Source organism: Apaloderma vittatum, unplaced genomic scaffold (genome assembly GCF_000703405.1).
Source record: "Apaloderma vittatum isolate BGI_N311 unplaced genomic scaffold, ASM70340v1 scaffold12117, whole genome shotgun sequence".
Classification (NCBI taxonomy): Eukaryota; Metazoa; Chordata; class Aves; order Trogoniformes; family Trogonidae; genus Apaloderma; species Apaloderma vittatum.
Genome location: NW_009727892.1, coordinates 74,601 through 101,964, shown reverse-complemented (window position 1 = coordinate 101,964; position 27,364 = coordinate 74,601). Strand labels below are relative to the sequence as shown.

Below are 27,364 nucleotides of genomic sequence, written 5' to 3'. Positions count from 1 at the left end.
GCAGGAATGTTTGGACTGTCTGTAGAACTTCAAGAAGTATTTGCTTCCTTCTCTGGTCTGTTGGAGTACTCATTCAACTATCAGAAAGCAAACAGAGACCATTTATACACAGCTCTCACTGCCTGGCTTGTTCTCTGGCTTTCACGTAGCCATGCTGGGGATTTATGGGCTGTAGTTCCTGCTGCAATAGACTCAGCATCATTTAAGCACTAAAACATTAACGGTTCACTTCACCTAAATCTGTACCTGTACCTTTTTACTCTGGATATTTTCCTCCCCAGTCAAGTTACATAAAGTTTCTACAACAATATTCTCCATGTTTCTGCTATGAGCATGGTACTAAAAACAGTAATGTCTTTTTTCTTCATGATGTTTCTATCTTTATGTTGTTTCTGTCTTTCGGAGTAGTGATCGATTTGCATTTGGAAACCTTTGCTTCAATATCACATTTTATATTTTTTCTTTTTTTCCATGTCTGCGTGCTTCATTACTCTCCTGCAAACCAGGTAGGGTACTATGTCATGAAATGAGCTATTCTCTTAAGAATGAACCTTTGTATTCACACATTGTCAGTGTTTCTGTTTTAAGAGTGACAGCCAGGCACTTCCCTGCAATCCTGATTTGATGAAGGATGATATTTTGATTTAAAAGTGTAATTGAGAAATTGATACATCCAAGTAGTTACACACCTTGAGTTTAACTGTATCATGTTGCTTGAAAAATATATCTTATTGTCATAAAGCATTAGGGTGACTGGAGGATTTGAGGCTTCATTGATTTTTTACAGAATATTCTAGTCAACACCTTCACCACCTGCAGCTCAGCTAAAAATCATATTTCTGAGATGAGAAACATCAGCTCAAGAAAAAGATTGTAAGCCTTCCACAGTAATAAAGGGGATAAAATGCTGATGTAACACTGACTAAACACAGATTTTGTTAAGTCAGTAGAGAACTAAGTAAAAATACCTACGGAATTCATTTCATTGTGTAATACATGGGATTATTTCTCTCATAACCAAGGATGTGCTACCCTAATCTCAGGTCTGATTGGGTTGGGTTTTTTAAGTTTCTACAGACAGCAGAAAAAGTGTAATTGTCTGAAGAGAAATCCTGGTTCAATAGACAGTGTTTTTCTCTTTTAGTGAGTTCAGAGTAGAAATGAGTCTTGTACAGATTGCAAATGCACTTTCTTAAAATTTTGTTGGTAAGGCCCCTTACGCCCATAGTAGTTGTTCCACTTTACTCTTGCAGTTTGAGCTCTCTCAGACAGGTCATACAAGGAACACATCTAAGATTATTACTGTATGGGGCATTGTTCAAACGTATCTCACCACCCCATCAGCTCTCTACTGGAAGTATAAGTTCTGATATAAAGAATAAATCTACCCAACAGCTGCCATACAAGCTGATGAGAATTAACACTACAGCCAGGTTTACAGCAGAGGATTCATCTCAGGGGAGATGAATCAGCGATTAATATATTGAAAAAAAAAAAATTGCTCTGAGGAGTTTTGGAAAGGACACATGCAGGAAGGCACTTCCATTGTTGTCTGGTGTGTCCAACACCACAGGCATCGGTTCTTGCGCTCCTAAAAATGCTTTCACTCTGATGTCTTTCTGGAGTACTGTTTTCTTAGGGCACAGAAAATGTAAAATGAAAAAAGTGCCAACGAATTAACATAGAAAGCTTTTCAAAAAGAACAGAACAAATATTATCTAGAGTGAAGAGATCTGCTGCTGCTCTGATTCTCTGCTTAATGTCTTGAAATAAATCCTCATGTTCTGGGGAGTGAATCTCCAGATTTGTAGTAATTATGAGAGAAGACTATCATACCAAAACATATTAAAAACATTACTAAAGAATTTTTAAACAGAAGGTTATTTCCTACACATCGTTAATGAATCAAGAATTCAGCATTAATAAAAGATTCCAATATATAACAGAGTAAGGGTGAGAAGTGGGCCTGTCGTTAGGATTTATATTGACACACACGAGTGCATTCATATAGCACATACACACAAACATATCTCTCATATGTCTCGTCTCTTCATTTTCCACTTACCATATGGCCAGAACATTTAGATATTATATGTGGGTATAGAGAAGCAATGTGAGATACTACCATGCGTAGAAAATTATCCCAAGTGCATCATTTGAACTGCAATGCATAATGTCTAGTAATCATAGAATCGTAGAATGGTTTGTGTTGGAAGGGTCTTAAAGAAAGCATCTCGTTCCAACTCCCCTGCCATGGGCAGGGACACTTTCCACTGGACCAGGTTGCTCAAAGTCCTGTCCAACCTGGCCTTGAACGCTTCCAGGGAGGGGGCTGCCACAGCTTCTCTGGGCAACTGTGCCAGTGCCTCACCACTCCCACAGAAAAGAATTTCTCCCTTATATCTAGTCTAAATCTTTTCAAAGAATTATTTTCATCTTGGGAAAATGGTTCAAATTTTCATAGTAAAAAAACTTCCAGTAGGTGGATAAGGGAAAAAAAAAAATCTTTTTTCTATGTTTCATTGCAGTTGGGACGTACCCTGCGAAGTCCTTTCATGAAGTTTGTGGCACACGCAGTTTCTTTCACAATCTTCCTTGGACTGTTAGTAGTGAATGCTTCAGATCGGTTCGAAGGAGTAAAAAACCTTCCCAATGAGACCATCACGGATCATCCAAAACAAATATTTAGAGTCAAAACAACTCAGTTCTCGTGGACAGAATTGCTGATCATGAAGTGGGTATTGGGTAAGCAAAACCAAAATGTCTGCAGATCCTCCAGGAGAATTCAAAATGACTGGGAACAGCATGACAGACAGGGGCAAGACAAAGATTTTTTTTAAAAACAAATCAAAAAAAACCCCCTCCCTCCAAAGCAAACCATGAAAAACCTACTAGGAGGTTAAATGAGAGGTTAAGGACAATATTTTGATTAAAATAGGATCAAAGGAGACTTTGATCTTGGTCACTACTTTTGAAAATATTGAACGATGCTTAGCAAATTCTCACTTTTCTGATTTTCCACTTTCCATGGTGAATGCTATAGATGTTGTCTGTTTGCCTCTGTTGCTTTCATCATTGCATCTTAAAGAAGGTTATATAGTCAAAGAAACTTGTAGCTTCACTATAGGACATTGCTCTATCTAAAGTAAGGAGAACAAGTTGTGTGGACATGGGTGACCACCAGCCTGTTTTATTACCCTGCCATAAGATCCTGTTATAATTCAATGAACCTCAGGTTCTTCATCTGCAAAACGGTTATGTTGTCATTTAGTTTTTGCAATGCATTCTGATATGCACTGATGAAAACTGCCAGGTAAGTAAGAGCTGGATTTTATGAAATTCATAGTATGAAATTCTAAATGATGAGAGGACAGCATAGCACTCAGATCTTCTAAAATACATTAAGTTATCCAAAAACTGTAAAGTAGAGATTCATGTGGATGAACGCTTCAAGTGCAAAAGCATCTCACATGCAAAAGTTAAACACCCAGGGAGTTTTAGGCAAATTCAGATGTATCAATTTTCCTACAGATATAATTTATTCCTTGAAGGTTAGCTACCTTGAACCACTAATCTAAACAAACTCAGAAGGATTTATTGAGAAATTGAGCTGTGCAGAATCTTTGTCTACCTCTTCTGTATCTATTTTTGCTCACCACCATGATTTTGATTCTTTTCTTGCAGCAAATAATTCCACTGTTCCATAAGTACTGATAGCATTAAAGCCCCCTGAAAAATAGGATAGGGCTGCTCTATCTGATGACTTCCTGGCCGCCATTTCTTTGTTCCTTGTCCCCACAATAATCAGAATCCCATACAGGATATTAGGCTAGAAAATACTGAATAGATGCTAGAATAGATAGAGTAAGTCTGTAAGATATATTTTTAAAATGATATTAAAGCAGTTGGACAAGATGATTAGATTTTAGACTAGGTATTCTTTTCTTATAGGCGGTAGGTATCTGTCTGCCTGGTGAGTTCCTGAGAGATGAAGAAGAAAACATTTCATTTAAAGCAAAGGTTTTCACTTTTCTGGGAGAGGAAAGGTGATTCATTGTACAGACTCCTGAATATAATGAGATTTTCTAATGTCTGCCTACATCAGCACTGACAATCTACTCTGGCCATTTTACCTGTCTGCCTACATAAAGCTTCAAATAATGTTCCAGCAATATTAAGGGGAAAGTTTGGTGCACGTGGCCTGCAGACAGCTGGCACGGGATCTTGGACCCTTGTGGAGCCCTGTGTATGACCCTGAACTTTAAGATCTGTAAAATCACTAAGGGCGGTAGACTGCCCAGCCTTCTGGCATAAAAATCTTATAGATATTATAAATATGTATATGTAAGCAGAAATATAATGACATAGAATTAAATGTTACAGATAAATATCACAGGTAAAGTTGCCAAGACATGCTTTTCCAAAGAGGCAAGTGCAAGTAGACAGTAAATATATGTTAAATTATAATAAATCTAACTCTAGTGTACTAAATATACATAGCTATATTTAATCCTACTTGGCAACACCTGCAGTTGCTGTCTTCAGACTCAATAGTGTAGGTGTGCTACCTACATTTCAATTCATAGTACAATAAAAAAGTGTAAATTTATTTATTCTCAGCTTGTAAGGCCCCTCCTTCTGTTTCTATTTTTTCTCCTTCATACTGTGGCAGCAATGACGAATGCTGATAACACACTACTTGTTCCAACCACAGCAGACCATTTCTGAGAAATTAGTTTACAGGTCCCTGATCTTGATCCTTTTTCAGGGAGAAAATTGGCTGTCTGTCAACCGTAAAATTTATGACACAAGTTCAGAATAGCGTTATTTGAGAATAATGTGATGCATTAGCAGAACATAGTGTGGCCATGAGTGAGCACGACCTATGAGAGCAGTTCGTGCAATTAATCTTGCTGGAGATAAGAAAATTGATCCACATGTATGTATATTTTAAGAGAAAACTACCACTAGGAGAATTTCAGACTGGAATTATGCAAAAAGATACTGTTGTCATCTCTTACTCCTGACTATTTGTAATGCAGGCAAATAATGGAGTAGTCTGAGCAGAGGCAATGTCTTTCAACCAGAGGAGCTCTTCATCCTGCTCCACAAATCCATATCTGAGGCTTTACTTTCCATTAGCCTGCACCTCTGAAATGGCTGCAGAGCATAGCTGGATCAGCCAGATTGTCTTAGCAGCCCATTTAACCTCTCCATGAACAGCCAGATAGCGTTTTAAGTGGGAGAATGCCTTTTTGGTCTCAGTCCTCTTTCTTATGAGTGAGCATCCAAGGGCTGCAGGTTACAGACCTGTTACTGTGGAAAAACATCGTGGTGCTCTGAGAGGAGAGCTTGTCACTTTGTCCCTTGGGACATACCAATGTCAGCTTGCTCATATGTGGCTTGCTGTGTGCCTTGGCTACCTCTTCCCCTGCGGCCAGGTCTTCCTGGCTCTTGCCTTCAACTGAGGAAGGCAGGAACTTTCTTCATGACCTTTATGGACAAAAAATGCACTGGAAGCAGGGAGGTTTCATTTAGAGAGACAAAATCCCCACTGAAAGTAGCCAAGGTAGCAGATAAACTCTGGGTGGGTGCAATCTGAGGACAAATCTCTCTCTTAATCCAACAGCCTTTGGCAGATCCTGGAAAGCTCAATGACAGTTTGGCAACATCAGCTGCTTGTGATTTATGTACCAGGCCCATGGATATAAAAATCTGACGAACTGTTCCTTTTGTGCACATGCAAGCACTTCTTGCATGCTTCCATTTCATTTCTGGATGGGCTGTGCCTTTAACTTGATGTTTCTTCCCCCGCTGAAACCAGAAATGTCCATCTAGGTGACTTTTCTGATTATCCGTGCTGTGGAAGAACAGGCACAAGAGACGTGCAGAAGCTGGAAAGCAGAAGCTGCTCATGTCCCACCTCTCTTTGCATGAAACTTGGGGAAATTACTTCTCCCAGAGTCATTAAGGGGCACCTCAGAAACACCTTATTGAAATGCAATCACATCCTGGCAAATCTGCTCTGCCTTATTGCTTTTCCTTATTTATTACATCCCACCCCATGAATTTTAGCTGCTTTATCTCTTCTCAGTATTTTTACTTCGGGAGAGGCTTTGAATTACTCTCTCACAATGGACATAAAATTACCCAGCAGTACCAACTGAATAATTCCTGTAACTTTTCTTCTTGTCCTGAATAGACATTTTTCCATATGTATAGATAGAAAATGATAGCCACACAGTTGGCAAAAAAAGAGTGATGTAAATTATAGGCCAACAGTGTGATACTTTCACGGAGTGATTCTAATTTTACTCAGTCTGCTCAGTTTTAGACATTTCTTACCTCATTAATCTGTGACTTAAGCATATTAAGTGACCGAGATTAGAAGGAAATTTGGATGGGAGAGTTAATATTTAAACTAGAAAAGGCATTTCAGGGCATCAAGGATCAAGTGCTTTTGCGGGCAAGGATACGACACATATGATATTCCCTCAAGTGCTTTATAAGACATGCATGCATAACGTGTAGGGCTAATGTCTCCTGTCTATCACTTCTGGGATGCTTTTGGTTTTTGGGGTAATTTTTTAGAAACTAGAAATGTTTCTTTAGTATTTCATCCTCACTCCCGGACAGTTCCTGAGAAACCAATTCTTCCACCTTCACCCTTTGCCTATTTATTATTATATCTTACTCATGGTGAATGAGACCGTGGGATGAAGTTCCTGCTTTTACTCAGACAAGTACATGTGGATTTGAGGCTCCTTTCCTGCACTCCCACTTCCTCCACTCAGTAGACCTCAGGCTCCCTCCTAGGACAGATCTATACAGGGCATAATCTATAACAGGGTCCATCTCCAAGGACCCTCCTGGAGATTCCGGGACTATGGACATCACAGTCTGGGTGTGCCTTGGCTAATGGTGGTATGGATGGCTTAGCTTTCCTTTTTCTCTCAAATCCTTCCCCATGCACAAGGACTGATGGCATCAGTTCTTCACTTCTCCACCCTCGGAATAGATTCACACTGATCTGTTTCTTCACTTATAACCCAACCTCCAACTGCCCATCTTGGGACATCAATGTGCTTCCAAGAGTCTCTGAGGTAGCCAGGCAAAAGTATTTGCATGCTACACCAGGAGAGCTTCCAGTAAAGAGGGTGAAGAAGAGTTCACAACAAGGACAAGGTTGCAGGAGGTCACGTGGAAATTGGCAGGCACTGCTCCTGCTTGATTAAATGTGAATTCTGCTGCTGCTGCTGCTACAGAAACAGGATTGGGTAGAGTGCAGGAAATATTTATCAGTAAGTTAAATATTCCAATACCGTAGCTATTCAGAAGCAAAAATTCAGCCCCATAGTCCTGCTGTCATTGGAAGTCAGACAAGTTGTTGAATCTGACCTGAGATAGTTTGACACTGAACTCACCTGTCCTCCTCAGCGCTCCCCAGTAGAACGTGGGTGTCAAAATCTGAATCTTCTGGGTTTAGATTCTGTTAATCTAGTGTCAGAAAGATCTTAAATTCAGGCTAGATTTGGTGTTTGCAAAGTGGTAAATCAGACTTTAATGTATGGAAATTCATTACTATTTAAAATGTAAGACTTTATGGAAAGTACTGCAAGTGCAGAGCAACTGTCTTACCTTTTCTCTAATCATACTGTATTTATTCCTGGATCAGATTTTCCCTTGTGGAGATCCGTTTCTATTCTCAAAACGGACAGGAGAGGAAATCTACATTTTTTTTCCAAATAGATCAGCAACAATATTTTTTAATGTCTTCAGTGTTTCTGAACTGTGCTTTCTCACTAGAAATCTAATAAACTATTGATTCATATAATGAAATTTTTAAATTCCTACCTCATATATGTAAGCTTTATAACTTTATTGTATTTTTATTATTTTATAATTTATAATAAGTCTTTAATAATTTCTAAGGGAAGTTGATGTGAACCATTCTCAAGAAATTCAGTTTAATAGAAGAGTTGTTTGCTTTGGTCTTAGAAAGCACCGCTAGTCAGGAAACAGGTCTATCCGAATACAAAAAAAAAGCACCTTCTGAGTTTGCCAGTAAAACTTGCTTTGGCTTTTCCACAGGCATGATATGGTCAGAGTGCAAGGAGATCTGGGAAGAGGGGCCCCGTGAATACGTGGTGCATCTGTGGAACCTGCTGGACTTTGGGATGCTGTCCATCTTTGTGGCATCCTTCACCGCCAGGTTCATGGCTTTTCTCAAAGCGACTGAAGCACAACAGTACGTAGATCAGTACGTTCAAGATGATGACCTCAATAATGTCACCCTTCCCCCTGAAGTTGCTTACTTTACTTATGGTAAGAAGCTTTTTGCCATCTACTGTTTCTTTTAGGCTAAATGTGTGGCGGTGCTGAAAGCAGCTTTTTTTTTTGTTATTTATGTGGGTCTTTTTCTAATTAAGCCAAGTTATTCTTCTCAGATTTACCTATTCCAACCATCTTCCTAAAGAGTCAGAAAGGAATTGAGATCTGAGCCTTATTCAGTCTCTGATCTTGTGCTAAGGCTACATTCAGGTCAATCATATCCTGAGAGTAGCCTGAGCAACAAATAATCAGGAAAGGAGAGCATGGGGAAGATAATTTAAATAACAGGTTAATAAACCTGCCTGGTTTCCCAAATGTAGGAGAGAGGGAGATGTGTGAACAAACATAGGATCTGGAGTTGCATTTCTAACTGTTGGTGCGTTCTGCGCCTCTGTTACATCCAACACCTGTATAATAGAAATACAAACACCAATTATACCAAATAAGCTGCTGCTTCTCCAAGAGAAAAGCTATTTTTGGAGAGTTGGTATTGTCTATAAGTGCTAACATTTGGAAATGAAAGCAGCAGCATAGCCTTGACAACATTATTTTTGATGACTGAAATGGTTTTTCTGTGATATTCACAAATGACTAGTGCTTTGCACCCCAGAGCGGGGACTGGATTTATTGTATGCCTCTGCGAACTATAGATGTAACCCCAAACAAAATCCATGGGGACTTCTGATCACAGAAGGATTGTAGGAGCTGTGGGGCTAGGCACAAAGGAGCACAATTTTCTCCCTAGGATTGTAAGGTGTTCTAGCAGTGTACTTGGGCTGGAGAGGGAGATCTGGGGCAGGAGACTTCATTCACTGGAGATATGAACCATGGGCACCAGAGGCAAGTGCTCTGATCCTACACCAAGGTGCTGAGACTCATTGGTGGGTTCACAAGCTGGTGACACCAGCTCAGCCTCTTGCCTGGTGTGTCCTCTCCAAAGATAAGCTCTCCCTGCCCAGGCAAGCAAGAGGCCTCTGAGGTGATGTGTTTTTTCCTCTCTCTGGTTTGCCGCTGACCCATTTAAAGTGAGTTCATGATACAAAGGTGCAAAGGGTCCAGAACAGAGTATCACAACCAGATCCTGTGAATTCCTCCATCTGCTGTGTTTCTTTTTGGTTCAGATTACTGAAAATAATGCCTAAGTTCACTGCTGTGTCCTTAAAGATGTCACACGTTTTAGCTCTGAGTCACAATCTTTACATCAAGGAGCTCAGTTGATGTAAGGACACTTATAAGCCATATTAATATAAATGTTCAAATTTTCAGTAGATTAAATCAATGATGCATATCTGGTACCAACAAGAAGCTTTTTAAAGTAAAATATTAGAGTAACTAGACTGCAGGAATTGGGTTTAATTTAAAGATAACATGAAGATGATACACTTGATGGTTATATCTGCTTTATCCAAACAAATCCTAACTTTTTTATCTAACAGTAGGGGTAGAGATCTCAGTCTCCCTCACGCTTCCTTTCTAAATATTGACACAGTATCATGTACCCAGATCTACAGCCAAACTCCACCGCATTGTGGTTTTGGTTCTCCATCTCGAGGGCTTCATATGGAAAAAGCACCACACAGCTGATGTTCAACTAGGAAACAGAAAATTCTAGATTTGTTTAAAGTCATACTGTTTATTTGCTGTGTGACTTTTGTAAATCCCAGTGACTCACTCATTTCTCATCTTTATCATGTGAAAAATACAAGAATTCTTCTCACACGCATTTGTACAGCACAATGAAGACTTCAGTGACCAGTTGTTCCAAAACTTTCTGGTTTTTCCTTTAACTCCTGGCCAAAAGCAAGATTCAGTCTTGAAAAAGGGTCATTTATCATCATAACTTCCACCTAACACTTTTTGTTACTAATACCTAGTGTACATGTATTGTTTTAGCCAGGAACAAGTGGCTTCCCTCGGATCCTCAGATCATTTCAGAAGGACTGTATGCAATAGCTGTGGTACTCAGCTTCTCCCGCATTGCTTACATTCTTCCAGCCAACGAAAGCTTCGGCCCCCTGCAGATCTCTTTGGGGAGGACTGTGAAGGATATCTTCAAGTTCATGGTCATCTTCATCATGGTGTTCCTGGCCTTCATGATTGGAATGTTCAACCTTTACTCTTACTACCTTGGTGCGAAATACAACCCTGCTTTTACAACGTGAGTACCTACAGAAAAGTCCCACATGCCTGTCTGTGAGGGAAGAGGGAAGCTTGGCATAATGTTTTTCCTTGCTACGATCTCACTTCCAGGCAACAACACCGTGCTTGTAATGCCTGAGCTGATGGCAGTTACCAGTTGCACAGCAGAGAGCAGATGGCATTTGATGTGTCATTTCTCCAGTGTGTCACACCGCAAGCCAGGGACTTCGCTAGTAGCTCCTCTAGCTGAAGTGACCTTTTCAGTGTCATTTCTGTCCTGTGAGCAGCGGTTTCCTTCTAAAGGCACAGGAGCCAGTTTTAGTACACCACCCTCTTGAGCGACATGTGTCTTATAACATACCGTTTACTTTCTCTAATTGAGCCAAATATGCCTTCTAGACCTCTCCTGTAACCTCAGGATACATTTTAATGGGAGGATTTATAAGGCCAGATGCAATTACATTTATCTGTGCTCGGAAGTAAGAAAGGCACAGGAGCCAGTTTTAGTACACCACCCTCTTGAGCGACATGTGTCTTATAACATACCGTTTACTTTCTCTAATTGAGCCAAATATGCCTTCTAGAACTCTCCTGTAACCTCAGGATACATTTTAATGGGAGGATTTATAAGCCAGATGCAATTACGTTTATCTGTGCTTGGAAGTAAGGTGGAAGAAAACTGAGTGTGTGGGATGTGACTTGCTGCTTTTGTTTGAAGAGGAGATGTCCTTGAAGCACAAGACTTAATGAGAGGTTGAGTCCATACCACCATTTGTTGGCTGGTGGCACAGGAACCCTCAGTTATGTTGTTGCCCAGGCACGTTGATAGAGCATGTCACTGACAAATCCTCATCTCTGATGAAACACCATGTGGTAACCCTCTCATTAGCGCTCATTACCTAGCATGGATCTTCCAGCAGTTACTATCTTTTCATGGAAATAATGAGCAAACATTGACTAAAGTGGTGACTGCTCACTGGAGTAAAGATTGCTTAAATGCCCAGGGGATATCTGGATCGGAGAGAGTCTTATCAAAAGGCACTGCTCTTCCTCTTTAACTTGAGCCTGGTATCTATTTAGCCTGAAGGGACTTCATGCTGTTATGAAGCAAATTGTCCATGAGCATAAATTTTCCTTTTAAGAATTTGGAAGAGATTTAAAATAGAATTACTTTCTTCTGATTATTTAAACACACAGGAGTGTCAAATGATGATCAGTGAAAATGAGCCCCTTCATCATATCAAACAAAGAGAATAGATTAACATTCATTCCAAAAATCCTTCTCACACATCTCATTCAACAAGCTGAAAACCCTGAGGTATACAGTCTCGAACAGTTTTGATAAGCTAATGGCAAGATTATATTGGCAGATGGGCAGCTGTCAGCTCTGAACAACATTTCCTTCTATATTTTTTGTGAGCTGCCTGCGGACCTCACTGAACGTGGCAGGCTCCTGCTGCCATTAACTTATTCGTGAAAGGGAGGAAAACCTTAGCGTTAGGACTGAGTAAGTAGCTTGACTGCTATGAAAATTTGCTGGGGCAAAGAAAAATAAAGCTTACTTTGATGTTCTTGTAACCATTCTGTGACTTCAGTGGATGCATCTCCTGGTAGGCATGTTTGTGACTTCTAATGAGGATTGGTGAAATTTCACAGAAAGCAAGTTCTATACTCAGAAATATGACTTTTCAACTATGGGACCTGATTCTCAGAGATCACTTGGCTAGTCAGGACAGAAAAAGACCCATTGGATTTGTGTGTCAAGCGATGATGGCCAGTTTCAAAGGGTGTTGGGTTGACAGCTCACTGGAGACCCTCAGTGAGAAACTTTAGGCAGACAGCCACTCACTGGAATAACTTCAAATTACACATTTAAGAAAATGATGGCTTCCCATGAATGTACATAGGCAGAAAAAAGACAACACTCAGAGGGATTTTTTGCTTAGTTCTAATTATGATGATCAGTGACTGGTGTAGCATAACTTTTGCCTTCCCTTGCTATTGCACTTTTGAAATCATGTGCTCTGTTTTCTTTTATTGCCGTCTACAGAGCAAGCATATAGCACCCTAGTGGCCTCGAAGCTAAGTTGTCATGCAAATCTTCTGTCATTTCTTCCAGTTTAATGTTCTGGATGCAAAGGAAATAAAGATGCAGGGGACTTTATATCCCAGTTAAATGCAGAGATTATGTAACTAACCATAATATATTTCCAAAATTTTTTTAAGTTCTTCAGTGCTGAAAAATAGATCATTTCCACGACAGTTGCAACTGACCCCAGCGATGTTTATCTGTTTATTGTATGCTGTGTACAGAACACAGCTCTCGAAACAGCCTGTAATTAAGAACATGCTATGCAAACAAAATTGAAATGGAGGGAAGACTGATTGCATTCATCTTGCTTTCTGCATCACAAATCAGGCTGAAGGCTACAGCATGGGGTTTTCTGTCTCCCTCTCCCTAAAGGGAAATGTGACTCACTGTTCAGTGTCAATGTTACTTCAAGTCTTGAAGGCTTTTTTCTCTCATATTCTGCTTTATCAAAATGTAATATTTGTGTAGATTATATTGACAGCATTGCTTTTTTGGAAGCTTTAAATCTCAACCAATCAATTTAAGGAAATATGTCTGGAAGGATGCCTTAAGCTTTCTTAAAGAGGAGGACACAAGACTGACATGAAACCACAGAAAAGCGTTGATGTGGTCTTTTTTGATGAACAGCACACTGTCGTTCACAAAAGCAAGGAAAATCTGCAAGTGGAGGATTGCCTATGGTCTGTTTTCATCCTCGACGTAAAATCTTTGTTTAACTTTGACAGGACTATGTGCACAGAAACAAACAAAAAAACATCTGCTCTCTCCCCATTGAAACAGTTGGCTCTTCCACAGTAGAGAGGGAGATTGCAACGTACCCATCTCTGCAAGGAGCAGCAGTCAATCTGCCACTGCCAGATCCTCCTGCTGCCAGGCACTGCCAATCTGGGCAGGACTCCTGACTTTCTCCATTCCCTCATTTGTCTGCCTTTGAGAAAGATAAAACACCTGCTGACCTTGCAGGAAGGGGGTAAATTGCTTAGCTGGCAACCATGAGGCACAGCAGCATCTTGGAATCTTTGAGAACTTGGCTTCAAACATCCTCATCTTGTGTTTTAGTCAGATATTCTCAGAAAAAAAAAAAAACCAAAAACAAAACCCAAATGCCAACTGATGTTCCCTGTGACCTGTATTAAATCTCTTGCAATTTGACCTTAGTCTAAAAGGGAGAAGGAAAGAGTCATCCAGCCTTTATGAAGGGCTTTATGATGGACTAGCACAAGGTGTCCTTAGAAATGTTTCCTCTGTGATAGGGAGACCTGCATCTACCTGGGGCCATTGCTAAGCAATATTTTGGGGTGTTACAGCTCAGGTCCACCTTTCACACCACCTTCCCAGTCCTACCAGCACGAGCACTAGTCCCTCATCTAACCCTGGGAATAAGGGCTATGGACATTTGCCCCGGAGCCCAGCATCCTGGCCCTTGCCTTCCTCTTCTGCAGTGCGCAGGGCAGTCAGAGCTGCTTTCGGTCCTTAATTAACTTTGGAAGGAGAATCTGACATCACTCCAGAACAAAGGTTAACACTTAAGCTGTGGAGAAGGTGCAGAGTTGACATGTTGTATTAAAATCTGCCAGCAGGGTGCAAGACCAAAGGAACTTTTCCAAATTAAAAAAGGAAGGTTACTATCAGGGTGCAGCTGGGATCAAGGCTGGGGGTTATGGGGTTTATTAGTTTAATAAGTGACTTAGGTGGTGGGTTTCAAAGCCAGTGATTATTGGTGTTATATGTGTGTTCTTTAACTGGAAAACACAACATTTATAGAATAAGCACTGGCCAGATTGCTACCATAAAAATTAAGGTTATCTGACACATCAATGCTAGCTACCCTCTGCTGAGGGTGAGGGCAGGAGACAGGAGCAGGATGTTACAGGAGGGGAAATGTCCAGCTCAGGGACAAGCAATGGCACTTGTTTGCAATGCAGTCATTGCTCATCCCACAACCATATCTTTGCACAGTGTCTGAGCCTCATGCAAGGTAACAAGGAGGAGTGAACATGGTATCAGTGACCCAGATCATTGTGGAGACCAAAGATGAAGTCACATTTTAAATGAAGTTGTGCAATTTCTATTCAAAACACCACTCAGAGTTAGTCTCCACAAGTCAATGCTGTTACACTAGCTGAGAACGATACCTAAATATTTACTGCAGTCTTACTACTACTTGTAAATGCAATATGAAATACCGTAAATTGTCATGGATGATCTTTAAGGTCTTTTCTAACACAACCAATTCTATGATTCTGACTTGATTGGTGTCAACTCTATAAAGTGATTGTTTGCTTTATTTTTCAGGGTAGAAGAAAGTTTTAAAACCTTATTCTGGTCAATATTTGGCTTATCTGAAGTGATATCTGTGGTGCTGAAGTATGACCATAAATTCATTGAGAATATTGGATATGTACTCTATGGAGTATATAACGTGACTATGGTGGTGGTGCTGCTTAATATGCTAATAGCCATGATCAACAACTCCTATCAGGAAATTGAGGTAAGATAAGAAATTAGATTACAAACTCAATGTACTTAATTATCACTGATAATGCAAATGTTAAAAAAGTAAGGAAGCTGTAGCTTATTCCATATGCAAGATTAGAGTGCTGTTGAAACACAGATCTTAGACTTTGTAGGAGTTAAGGCTGTGTCTGTCCTCCCCAAATTAGGATTGAACTAATGATTAACAATGAATCATTTCTAGAATAACTTCCACTTCCTTGTTTTTAATGACCCATCTGTGAGTAAACTCAATTTCCTTTACACGTGTTTTATGAAAGCACTTTGCGATACTTTTTATGCCGCATCGGTTATAATAATTTATCCATATGTGTTACCTTAGCTGCCATGCTTGCTTACAATAGACTAATATTTCATCTGGCTTTTTGCCCTGTTCTCTACTGGTTAAATGCCCAAGCCCATCTAGGGCTGAAACTCATGTATGCGTATTTAAAAAATTCATACATAGCAGGTATACTGCCTGTATACAGATTTTCTTGAGGAGTGTCTAGGGCTGCAAAACATAATTGCATGCACATTCACAAAAAAGCAACTTTTAAAGGATATGAACACAGCCCTCAAAGAGTAGGAAAAGGTTTATGGAGAAAGGTATTTTCAGGGTTTATCCAGCCTTATTTGGTGCTATTGCTATTAGTAGACTGGATTTGCTAAATGCTTTGGACACAAACAACTCCCTGCTAATACAAATAAAGGCCAAAAAAAATATTTGGATAATGTTAATGATGAGTCACCTTTTCTTTCTGATTTGTTAAATGTCAAGTTTCTGTAGTTGGGCTTGTATTAATTATTTGTTCTAATTTCCCCTCAGAAGCCGACACTGCAAAAGGCCAGAGTTGAAAACATTTTCTCAGTGTAATGTCTGATTCATCCATGTACTGTCGTGCAAATATAGCTCTATCTTGTGCATGTTATAACTAAATCTAAATGTCAGGGAGACCTTACATATGTTCTCTGCCCCAGAAGCTTTCACGCATGCAGAAAGCAGAGTCATTTCCCCAAAAGTTTCTGATCACTTACAGTCAAGCATCTCCCTGAATTCTCTTCCACTGAAACAAGATTTACTTCTGAAGGGGTCTCAAGGCCTCTCCCTGCATTTTCTAGTTTACTGTGGTAGGTAGAGATGCTCTTGAAAGTTTCCAGAGAAAAATCTCTAAAAAATACCTGAATAGCCAGCCTATACTAACTTTCTAGCTTGAACTTTCTGGTGGCCATTTTCCTGCAAAAATGCTTTATCATCCTTCTTGACTGTGTGGAAATTTTTGAAATTCTACTAAAGAGCACTTGTAACTATCAGCAAGCAAAACGAGTGGGAACTATTTGTCCTAGACCCTCCTACTTGAGAACTGGAGAAAACCATTAAATCTCATACAAGATCCTTTCATTCCTCAGTAGCTGGAACATTAAAGACAGATTCATCCTACTGACTGCAGAGAAAGTCCCTTTTGCCAGTATGTTTATTTGACAACAGCAATGTCAGTAACCAGAGAGGATGGGCATTATTTAGGAATTAAATTCCATTACGGTCAGTGGGGACATGTTTTATTATTAGCTGGAGTGATGAGACCATATTCTCATGCTTTCCACTGAACATGTCTCTTCAGCTACTTCTGTTTTTCCTCTGTTTATGCCTTAAGTATTAGTGCTTCCTGTTAACTTTGCACTTATGAAAAGAAAAAATCCTTTTGCCAGCCAGAAATCAGAACTACTTCCTTCAGTATCTTCTTAACTGCTTAACAGAAAAACATTAAAACTGTTCACAAGTGATTCCTCCTATAATTCAGCTTAAGGCTTCTGCGGGGTGCAACACCAAACAAAAAGACGACCAAATGGCTTAAGTGAATGTTGCTCCATTGACAAAGACATATTGCTGTAGCTGTGACAGAATTAATCTCGGTTGTGTTATGCCAGTTTTTGACTGGGTTTCAGAGGTACGGGGTAATCAGAGGTTATTAATTTCAGCAGAAGGCAGATGTACATGAGTACGGGTTGTTGGCAGGCCCATGCTTCTATTGGTGTTGCTGGTCTCCATATAAACCACGATGAAAACAGCTGCAGAGCAGCTGTATCTCATCTTCTTTTTTGCCTGATAAATGGTCCTGATACATGGCCCTGACCATCCTCCTGTACAGATGTCAAGTAGATCCATAAAGTATGTGCTAGCCTTGCCCTTGCAGTTGGAAGTGATCCTGGCCCACCTTGACAGTTCATAAAGGCAATTCACAGCCACTGAGTGATGGACTTGTTCTCCACCTTCTTCCACTAAGGTGAATAGTAAGAGAATTAAGGTGCAGTGATCTATGGATACATGACGGTGAATGCAAACAAGATCCGTGAGGAAATCAGCTAAAGACAGTAGAAATCAGCAACCTAGCCTCTTCTGTGGGGGATTCCTGGCAAAGACAATGATAAAAATCAGCTGGCAGTTAGATAGCACTGCTGTTAATCAGAGACAGCCTTTGCTGTTGTTGTGCACATAACAGTTTCTTCTGCTTTCCATGACTCCGTATATGTTCTGACACATGCTTTAATCAGCATAGCACAAGCACCAGATTGTTACTGAAAGACACCCTCTTTGATATCCAAGAAAACAGGAGATAGTCTAATATTTGGAGCATTCACACTCTGTTTATCCATTGCTTTGTTCAAATTTTCCTTGTTTTGAGATTAACATAGAGAAGCCTACAAAGACATGTTGCGTGCAGGTGCCTTAGTTTGGCAGGCTGATTCTAGTTAAATCCTACCTGTATGTTTGTCCTCCTCATAGCTAAATTCCTTCCTATTTACTAACTATGTTGGGTTTGTGTTTTTTCCTCTTCCCTTTCCAAGGAGGATGCAGATGTGGAGTGGAAGTTTGCGCGTGCAAAGCTCTGGCTATCCTACTTTGATGAAGGAAGGACTTTACCTGCTCCTTTTAATCTAGTGCCAAGCCCTAAATCATTTTATTATCTCATACTGAGAATAAAAATGTGCCTCATAAAACTCTGCAAATCTAAGGCCAAAAACTGTGAAAATGATCTTGAGATGGGGATGCTGAATTCCAAACAACGGGTATGTTGTATCTTTTTGCCATCTTTGTAGAAAGGTTTCACACCAGGAACCTTTTGGAGGGTGGGTTTCATGGTGCACAAGTAGTTCAGGGACAGCACAGCCTCTTACTGAGCCTCACCATTATATGATACTTGTATAATATTGCACCTAAAGGATCCTCCCAGACTTGTGGCCTTATTATACCAGGCACTGTCTGGACACCAGGAAAAGAGCAGCTTTTATAAAAGTAGGCAATTTCAAAAGGGAGTTTCCCAAGGCCAAGTAAGCAAGGTCAGAGATGAAGGTCAGAAGCAGAAGTACAAATAGGATCCCAGTTTGTCTGACTCCTCATCTACCCAACAAGCCTTTATGCCTTTTCAAAACAGCCACCTTCCTTTAAGTGATTTCCACATTAATTTTACTGTCATTACAACGTTTACTACCATTCCAGGTTTGGGAACAAGTTTTGAGGCAGTGCTTAATAATACCTCCTAGATACGTAAAACTATAATTAACAACCTCTCTACTCATGTCTGCCTAGTGATGTGTAGCCACTAATGGGTAGATCCTGCCTCAGCCATCACCCCTTTAGTCATCTGAAACAGAAATTTGCTTTGGAAATACTGGCTACACGGTGGGGAGCTTTCCTCAGCGCTAGTGAGTGTCCACAGGACAAAGCAAGAGAGATGCAGCCAGATCCTTCCCAGCAGAATTAGCTTTGCTCCCCTGTGGGAAAATGCCAGAGAAATTTGAAAAAATTATATTTCCCATGGAAATCATTATCTGTAACATAGTGCAGAGCGTCACTAACACATAAATTTCTAAGAAATACAATCTCACTCGCACGACAAGTCCACGTGCTCTACATTGGAGAAGAAAACATCCAAAACATTCACAGGAACTTGGCCACAGCTGCTTGGCTGCTGTCACCAAAAAAAAAAAAAAAGAGATGCTTAGAAGTGTCCTGACCTTTACTGAATTTTCTCAGCTCAGACTGGGTTTGAAACAAGAGAACAACACCAGGAACCCATTCCTGGGGGAAAAGAAATGGCCTCCGAAATGTGTTGTCTCTTATTTCTTACAGTCGCTGCAGTGAGAGGCTGGCGTGGCTCGGGGAGAGGCTGGCCAGCCTTTCTAGAGCACATCACTATTTCCTCAGCTTGCTCTCAGACTCATCCATCTAGGCTTTAAAACCCCAGCTCTGTGTCACTGCACGGGACAGGGAAGAAATGGGCAACACTAGGACTCTCCAGCTGAGCTGTGGGCAGTCAATCACCAGCTTTAAGGGTGAAAGGGGGCAACAAAATTACAACAAAAGGGAAAAGTTGTAATAAGAGAGACTGAGGAGAAGAAGGAGGAGGAGCTTTTGCAGAATTTGCTTTTGTAACGTGCAGCCTGCTTCTGGGCTTCGTCTGGGTATCTTGGCTCTCCTTGAAGGAGCAAAGAGCTGAGCAGTACAACTCATGGTGAATCATCTGGCTCCAGGCAAAGCCTTGGAGGAGATTGTGCTCCCATAAGAGAACTGCTCAGGTTTGATGTTCATTCAGTCTCTACCAGAGCCTAAATTGAAGGGACAAGTATATCCCTGGGGTCTACTCCATGTTGTGAATTAATTTAACTACCCAACACGGTGAGCATTGCCAAGAGAGACAAACACTTGCGGGCACTTTACTCAATAAATTCATTTTAACATTACTATTGGTTACTGAAAGACCCACTAGTAGAACAGTGGGTCTTTCAGAGGCTCTTGAAATAAAAGGAATGTTTGTCCGTTAGCTATTTCAAATAACAATTGAAAAAGATAACATTTGTTTGAAATTTAATTTCTCCTTCAAAGCATAAACCAAAGTAAAAAGATTTTCTCTAAGCCCCTCCTTTCCAAAATACACTAGTGAAATCATCCTTTTCCATGGAACTCATGAAAGTTCATAGTCATCATGGCTTTGACACAAATGGTTAAGAGTATCAGCCATTTCTTGCTTGCCTGCTGATTTTGTTCACAGATCATCTTAAAAATAGTGAAACAATGGCATACCCAATGAATGAGAAACAAAAAGTATAATTACATGATGGCTGTAGCCCAATCAGTATCAGCATCCTGATTTTTTTAAAAAAATAAGTAAAAAAGGTAAAAATCCCCTGTTTTTCAGGATCTCTGGTCCAGTCAGGGAAGAAAAACCCTTTTCCAGGGCTTTCCCTGTACATAGACTTGTCTATAGGTTCAGAGGTCTATGATATGTATTGGCTTCTTTGGGTCTATGATACGAATTAATTCCTTTTAAAAAGAGATTTTTTTTTTTCATTAGCACTTGAACCAAAATATTCAGAAGTGGATAGTGGAGTCAAAGAAACCTGCTACAAATGTTGGGTGTAGTCTTCAGAAAAGTATCCTTGGAAGCTTCCAGAGTGCAAAATTACTAGCTGTGATGTCCTCTGATAAAAAATATTGCTGTATCTAAAAAACACTTCATATTTTTGTCAAGCTAAGAAAGTAGCAAGTGGTACTGCTGTTTTAAAAGGACTGATGAAAATCCATTCTGTTTCAGAATTTGTTTTTATACCACATTGATTTGTTCTCTTTAGATATAAGCATTTTCTCCCTTTCTTAAACTGTGTTCTAAATTGGTAATCTTCAATCTAGTTTAGATTAACATATTTTGTGCCTCTTAACACTTTCTTATCTAAAATTTGTGTGAGAATATGATTTCTATCTAGACAATTTGGAATCCTTTTTTTTTTTTCAACAATTTGTGAGGTTTGACCCTTTTCTGTCTTTCAGAAATTTACTTTTTTAGAATTGAATGTGCTGGCTTTCATTCTACTCATATACTGAAACCATTTCCTACCGTTTTTATAAAGCTCTGTTTAGTTTGGGGCTGTCTGGGTGTGAGAAGCTATCATTGATTTAATTGTATCATGATGTTTTATAATTTCAGAAAGTTCGTTTTCACTCTAGCACTCGAAATACTGAAATTTTTTCTGGGAAGAACGCTTATAACAAGCCCACAAGATATCAGGTAATCACGGCATGAAAACAAGAGCCAGGGAAGAGATCTGTTTGCAAATAGCTCTTACCTGCAAGGGTTAGGTTTTCTTTCTTCCCCTTGATGTCATCCTGTGACATGCCAGGCTGTAGCTTGGCACACGCACGGTACTGGGACACTTCAGAGAAAAACGTAGCCCATCACCCATGGAAATGCACATGGTGTTGGTATTTACCATGCTAATTAATTCCACTCAAGGGCATTCAAATACAGGAAATATCATCCAAGCTTTAATCGTCCATTCCTGCATTGACAGCATTTCATTTGTCATCACATAGAGTCATCTCTGCAGCCTTCGCGTTAACATTTGCATGTGCTTTTCCTGGCAGTGACTTGTCCTGCCAAGATAAACCTGCAATGTAATATGGTTCAGAAATCATAGGATGGTTTGGGTTGGAAGGGACCTTAAAGATCATTTAGTCCCAAACCCCTTGCCATGGGTAGGGACACCTCCCACTAGATCAGGTTGCTCCAGCTCCTTTCTAAACAATTCCACTGGGCCACAAATCTGTGCTTTTCTTCTCATTTCCCTCTGCTCTAGAAGGTACAGAAGGTGTTCAGATAGCTGATGGCAAAAGCAGAGCTTGAAGGTTGTGCCGATAAATACATCAAGAAAATTGAATTCAGTGCACACTTATAATTTACAAATTCCTGACCTGTTCCTAGAAGGAACCTCCTTAAAGCCAACACTCAACACCTTAATATTGCATAGTATAAAAGCTCTCTAAGACCTGAAGAATTTCAATTAACTTTTAGAGAATGGGGGAACAGTACTTCATAGAAGTCAGATGTATTTGAACTGTTTCAGGTATAGCACCCATTACCAAGAGGCTGTCTGTAAGTTTTGCTCAGCATTTCCCTGCAAAGATTATTTTGCCAAGAGGCTATTTCATTCATTGTAGCTGAAAGGAGCAGTGCTGGGGAGAAGGGGAGAAGAGAAGCAAGGCTTAGAAGCCACAGTGCAATACTGAGGCAAAAATTAATTGCTTTCCTCAAGCTATTGGCAGAAATATCTACTAACTGGCTAAGTAGATGCTTGTTAAAAAATGGTCACATTTTTAATAATTAGTTTCTGTAGACATATCTGAGTACAACATATACCTGATAGACTTGGGAGCCTTAGACTTGTGACTTCTACTACACATAGCGGTTAATAAAGCATTTGATAGCATTTGAATAGTGCCCATCAAAAATAGATGCTGACTTGGGAACTGGAGTAGATAGATGTTGTAATACATATTATTTTTTCAGGTGACAAGTGAAATCACTATGTGTTGATTCCTTGTTTTAGTCTAAATTTCCACTGTTGTCTGTTCTGAAAAGAAAATAATTTCTTTCTGGATCCAGGATTTCCCTACTTTCCCCATTTATGTTTTCTCAGGTGACAACCCTACCTCCCTCTGGATTCTACTACCTTGGCCACCTTCAACACACCGTGCGTGCGCTGTGCCTCATCTCTGTGGCTTTAGTGACTCACCTGGTTAGCCAGATGCCTCTGACACAAGGACAGTCTTAGACATCCCATATTTCATGACTGCATGACATATCTTTGATATTCACATGCCTCTTGCACTGCTGTAATCCATATCCGACTACTTAGAAAAACAAAGTGGGCGTACTGATTTCTCAGTTCACATTTCACACTCCTCAGGGCATTTTTCAGCGCTATTCAAAGCAGGGACATGTGATTGCGCTGTGAATAGGTGAACCCTTGCTGGGAGAGGCTTTTCCCCTCATGGTGACCATCAGGTCAACATAAAACTTTTGTGTATCTGTTCTCGGCTGTTCACTGAGCTTTCCTCTGTTTGCAGAGGATGCGTCTAAATCAACATCTCTGACAGAGCAATCCTTTTTAAGTTTATCACAGTTGAGATTTTTGTTCCTCATTAACGTCTATCCTGCAGTGACAAACTGGCAATGACTCAGGCCTTCAGCTGTAACCCAGTGTGTAGCCCAGGATAAATGCAACTTATGCATTTTTCGAACAATATCACATTGCAAGCTCATATCCATACCCATCTTCAACTATTTCCATATGCACTTTTCCTTACTAACAATTGTCTCCCATTTTATAAATCTACATGGCTCTATTTTTCCCCCATGCATGTCCCTTAGTATCTACCATTTCCCTGAGAAACTTCTCTCTCAGTTAAGCCCAATTCTCCAGTTCTCTTTAAGCTCTCTTTTCTCTGCCCTTGATTATCTTTTCCTTCTCCTAAAACCCCAATTTCAAAAGTCTTTCTGTTAACCTTGGGTCAGATGTTCAGTTGATCATGAGTGAGTTTGCTAACATGATGGATTAACCACTTATTTTTTCATGTAAAGTATTTTTTATTAATAAATTAAACAGCAACATGCTAAAGGTAGGCTCTGGATCCCATTTCTAAACTTGCTATTAGATCATGTGTTTTCTTCCTGTCAGTGGGACATACTCTAAATTCACGTGCTTTCCACAAAATACACCAAAGTGTCTCATATGTGGGCTCATTATGGAATGGCTGTTGATCAAGTATGGTAGTACAAAGTTCATACTATAAAGAATAAAATAAATGGAAAGTCAATTGAATAAATTCTCTTTGCATCCTCTGAAGCCAGGTTTATCCATAATGAAATCAGGTGTTTAAATTGCTCATAATAAGTCTAGAATTAAGGCAACATGGATATACTCACATTAAGTGTTTCTGTTCTCCTTTCAGAAAATAATGAAGCGTCTGATTAAGCGGTATGTACTGAAGGCTCAGGTTGACCGAGAAAATGACGAGGTCAATGAAGGCAAGTGGATTTTTGTAATTGACACAGACCAGAGCACATAATGTTATTGCTACTGATATGGCCAGTAAGAGGATAGAGCTTAGATAACAGTGTGTGCAGAGAGATAGCATGCTCATGCTTACACTAGGGTCAGCAATGGTGACCCTGAGCCACCCTTATGCTCTTGAAATTCTGGGTCCTTCATTTTCCTCAGCAGAACACACATAAGATCTTCACATAGTCCTTCTCTGCCCCATAGTTCTACCTCTCCTTGGTTTATAACATGCAGGGAATTGCCAATATCCAAACTTATTTTGGTGCCTCAGTGAAGCAATTTCTGACTGTAATGACCATAGCCCAAGGACCTTTGCTTGAACTAGGTAAGGACTTGTATTGCCGTGGTGTCACGTAGGATTTGTATGCAGATGGAAAAGAATCTCCTTCAAGTGCCCTATGTATGTGGAGGTCAAATATGTGGAGAGAGAAAAGACTTGAGGAAAAAAAAGAACTTTCCAAACATACTTGCTGTTGCTGTCAGTACCACTACTGCAAGTACAGGTTATTTCTTACAAGTATGAATATTAAGTGCATAAATGCTAGGACACCATATGGAGCTCATGAACACACTCATGAACAAGCACACAAAATTAGTGCTCTCTCAGGTCTTAAAACCACAGAGATTATTAATTTGGTTCAATATCACTAACAAGAACATTTTCTTCCTTTTAGGAGAACTTAAGGAGATTAAGCAAGATATTTCTAGTCTCCGCTATGAACTGTTAGAGGAAAAGTCACAAGCTACTGGTGAGCTGGCAAAACTAATACAGCAGCTGAGTGACAAATTTGGGAAGAACTTAAATAAGGACATTTGATGGTGAACATAGAGAAAGACAACTGATTTTCTAAACATTATTCAGTCTCAACCAGCATCTTAGGAGGGCAAAAACCATGTGAAAGATGGGTACCGCACACTCAACTTTTGCTAACTAGCAGGTGTTGTTAGGAGCACTTTGCATTACTCCCGTGCTTGGTGAGTTACCGGTTAAATGTTTTATGATACAAAAGTGACTTACTGGTAAAAATATATGCCCTTTGATGTCAGAAATAGATGGCCTCTAGTTAAAGGCAAAAAAGCCAGATCTTCACCCATCTGACTCTCATGAAGACAATGCAACTGTGCTCATTTATGCCAGCTGGGACTTTACTGATCAGAATTGGGTGAAGTTTGAAGAAAAAATGTGCCAAGCATATTCCTTGAAATTTTTAAAAAATTCCTATCCTTGGGTGTGTATTCTCCTTTTACGTTTACACGGCCATCCATGAAGATAACTTTGAGCAGCGCTGTGGTTAATGAAAAGCAAATGAGAGATCGTCTGCTGAAATAACCAAGGCAACATATGGCAGGTAGAGATCATCTACGTTTAAAACCAGATGACAACACTGGGAAAAAACGGATCAAGCTTGTTGGGTAAAGCATCCTTTCACCCCTCTGCTAGAACCTGATAAAAGGATCCCCAGCCAAAAACTCCTGTTTGCCTTTTCCAGCTATATTCACTAGTCCTCTAATGGATATGGTCTCCTTGTACACATCTAACCTCTCCTATCCTATGACAAACCCAGCTTCGACAAGTGTGCTGAAATACTGATCACGATGAGAAACTCACTTCCCAGGAGTACCCAGAAATAACATGTATTGTGTTAAAGTGTTCAATTCAAGGAACAACATTAATCCAGCGACCGTGATGCAATTGAGCTCAGCTTTCAGGTTTCAGAGGTCAAACAGCAAGCCATAGGGTGAGACAAATCACGAAGAACAAAGCCCAATAGTTTCAAACCTTTAAACCAATATGAAAAGGCTTCAATTCCACCGAGAACATTCCGGGGGGGGTGGGGGAATAAATAAAAGGAAATAAAAGAAAAATCAATGTAGAAATTATTATCTTATGTGTTTGGTTCTTACAGAGAACAAGGAAGGGATTAAAACTTTTTTAAAGACTCCAGTGCAAGTACTTGGATTGCACTTTTACAACTGGAAAGCGATGAGTCCGTGCAACACGACTGCAAACCTGGATGGCTTGGGTTTTTACATCCAGCTACATGATTTCAACTACTTAAAGCACACCTTCCTACTTGGGAACCACTGAACTGTGCTGTTTGTTTACAAGGGACGGCTATAAGATGAGCATTACATTTAAGTATCAGCTGAGGAAAACAAACAGAACCAGAAGGTGACCTGTGATCAGTTCTTAAGTGCCAGATGAGAATACAGATAACCTAATAGAATAATAGTTATATTTGTACAAAAAAAGAGAAAACAAAATAAAAAAGTGTACTGTATGTAGATCTGTTTAGAGAAAAAGCAAAATACTGTATTTTTACCTTTAATAAGATTATCTTGTATACTGTAATATTTTTACCTAAAAATGGGAAAAAATAAAATTACCTCATAATATTTTGTTGTACACAGAGTGAAATATTTGCCTGATCTTTTGACTTTCCAATATCTGGACAATTTTTTCTTTTCTGTGAAGTGTGAATAATGAAATCATTATACAAAGCAATTTTGCCATACGAATTCTAAAGCCTGAAAGAGTCAAAACCCCAAAATTTAAAGCCAAAATACATTTAAAAAGGAATAATAAAACTGAGACCAACTATAGCCTGCCAAAATGACTCCTTATTTGTGGGGCTTAATTTGAAAATATTACATCCTTATTAATGTGTTTGTAAAATCACCTTCTAAGAATGGAAATTCAGCTCAGCTGGCTTCAGGCAAACATAGCGCTGGTACTGGGTGTGCAGTCAAATATCTTTCATGGCAATACTGCTTTTCCCCACGCCGTTTTCAGCCACTTTGTAAAACATTTTTTTGATTTTGAAAACCAGCTGTGTTGCCACAGCATTGTCTTAAAAATGTATTTCTTTACAGCTCTACACCTGGCTCTTGACAGAAGAATTGCTTTACCCTTCTCATTCAGTGTTTTCATAGAATCATAGACTGGCCTAGGCTGGAAGGGACCTTAGAGATCATCCAATCCAACCTCCCTGTCATGGGCAGGGACACCTCTCAACTAGATCAGGCAACAAATGGGGACTGAACGGGCATCGAACCCACGACCTTGGTGGTATCAGCTTACGCTCAACCGACTGAGCTAACCAGCCCTCAGCATCCCTTAGGAGTTTAAGCAGAATTATTCTAGGCAGAACATACAATAACCACCATCATTTCCATTTCCAACAGTGTTGCATGCGAAGTCACCCAAGAAAGTCAAGTGGAAATGCTACAACACGCTTGTTTTGCACACTTAAGTGAAGCTCAGCAAAAGCCCTGTCCTAAAGACCAACAATGCCAACAGGGATGTTCTCCTGATGCTGAATATTGCAATCAATAGGACAAATAACACCGTCCTGTGAATAGCTTTGCTGAGTTACATGGGCTGAGGAGTAGGCACAGCCATGCCCCGGC

The 27,364-nt window shown here is 39.9% G+C and overlaps 1 protein-coding gene across 1 annotated transcript in view; it reads left to right on the top strand.

Moving 5' to 3' along the window:
* Nucleotides 1–24,770, top strand: part of LOC104277285 (short transient receptor potential channel 7) — a gene marked incomplete at its 5' end in the record, with an annotated part of 26,787 nt that extends 2,017 nt beyond the window's left edge. Inside the window, 8 exons of the mRNA XM_009873875.1 lie at nucleotides 2,529–2,745; nucleotides 8,092–8,325; nucleotides 10,225–10,489; nucleotides 14,858–15,053; nucleotides 17,903–18,124; nucleotides 21,040–21,120; nucleotides 23,844–23,919; nucleotides 24,628–24,770. Coding sequence (XP_009872177.1) covers nucleotides 2,529–2,745; nucleotides 8,092–8,325; nucleotides 10,225–10,489; nucleotides 14,858–15,053; nucleotides 17,903–18,124; nucleotides 21,040–21,120; nucleotides 23,844–23,919; nucleotides 24,628–24,770 — 1,434 coding nt within the window. The remainder of the gene's footprint in view (nucleotides 1–2,528; nucleotides 2,746–8,091; nucleotides 8,326–10,224; nucleotides 10,490–14,857; nucleotides 15,054–17,902; nucleotides 18,125–21,039; nucleotides 21,121–23,843; nucleotides 23,920–24,627) is intronic.
* Between the last annotated feature and the right edge of the window lie 2,594 nt (nucleotides 24,771–27,364).